Consider the following 925-nt stretch of genomic DNA (forward strand, 5'->3'; position numbering starts at 1 on the left):
GTATATTTCACTGATGAATGGTATGAGGTTATATATAAAATATAAACCATACATTTATCTATTGGAACCATATATTTATCCATATACCATATATTTACCTTTCAAATACGTGAGTTCTGTAGATGGATCTTTTTTTTTTTGGCCACAGCTATCACATAATACTCTGGCACACCTAGGTTGTATATTTCACTGATGAATGGTATGAGGTTATATATAAAATATAAACCATACATTTATCTATTGGAACCATATATTTATCCATATACCAAAATATACCATATATTTACCTTTCAAATACGTGAGTTCTGTAGATGGATCTTCTTCTTTGGCCACAGCTATCACATAATACTCTGGCACACCTAGGTTGTATATTTCACTGATGAACGGTATGAGGTTATATTGAAGACCGGCCGTGTATACGTCTCCAGCATCCAGAACTGTGACATCCGCCAGACCGCTTTGAATTGCCTGGGGACACCAAGTTTAATGAATAAATTTATTTATTTTAAAAGGCTTTTTAAAGAGGTTTCATAGACGAAAAACTGTAAAAAAAAAAAAAAAGCGGTCCCCTCCATCAAACTTTATTTTCTTCTATTTTTCAAGTTACACTTTAAATTATTACAGAAAGACAAAATATAGAACCTCCCTAAGGCCAGACACTATCAGATAGACCTGAAGACCGGTACAACTGATCAGGTCTACCTGATAGTGTGTGCTCATCAAGTATCAGCTAGACGCTAGACCTTGCAGTGAGTGGCTGGCCTAAGACTACCTTTAAGGGAACCTTAGTGTTACCTGCATACAGTTGATATGACTGTGCGCCTTATGGCAGCTCATCTCGGGTTTGAGTAGTTGCGCCTTGAGTGCGGTGCGCATCTTAATACACTTCTCCATTTCCGGGTCCGAAGTGACGCACAGGGTCATG

The 925-nt window shown here is 37.6% G+C and overlaps 1 protein-coding gene across 1 annotated transcript; it reads right to left on the reverse strand.

Annotated features, from left to right (window-relative positions):
- Nucleotides 1-233: 233 nt before the first annotated feature.
- Nucleotides 234-919, reverse strand: LOC103522954 (melanotransferrin-like). The gene is made up of 2 exons (XM_017449123.2): nt 796-919; nt 234-468 (listed from the first exon to the last, which is right to left on the reverse strand). Exons 1-2 carry the CDS (start codon nt 892-894, stop codon nt 238-240), a joined length of 330 nt encoding a protein of 109 aa, XP_017304612.1. The 5' UTR covers nt 895-919; the 3' UTR covers nt 234-237.
- Between the last annotated feature and the right edge of the window lie 6 nt (nt 920-925).

This window comes from Diaphorina citri, unplaced genomic scaffold (genome assembly GCF_000475195.1).
Source record: "Diaphorina citri unplaced genomic scaffold, Diaci psyllid genome assembly version 1.1 scaffold13197, whole genome shotgun sequence".
Lineage (NCBI taxonomy): Eukaryota > Metazoa > Arthropoda > Insecta > Hemiptera > Psyllidae > Diaphorina > Diaphorina citri.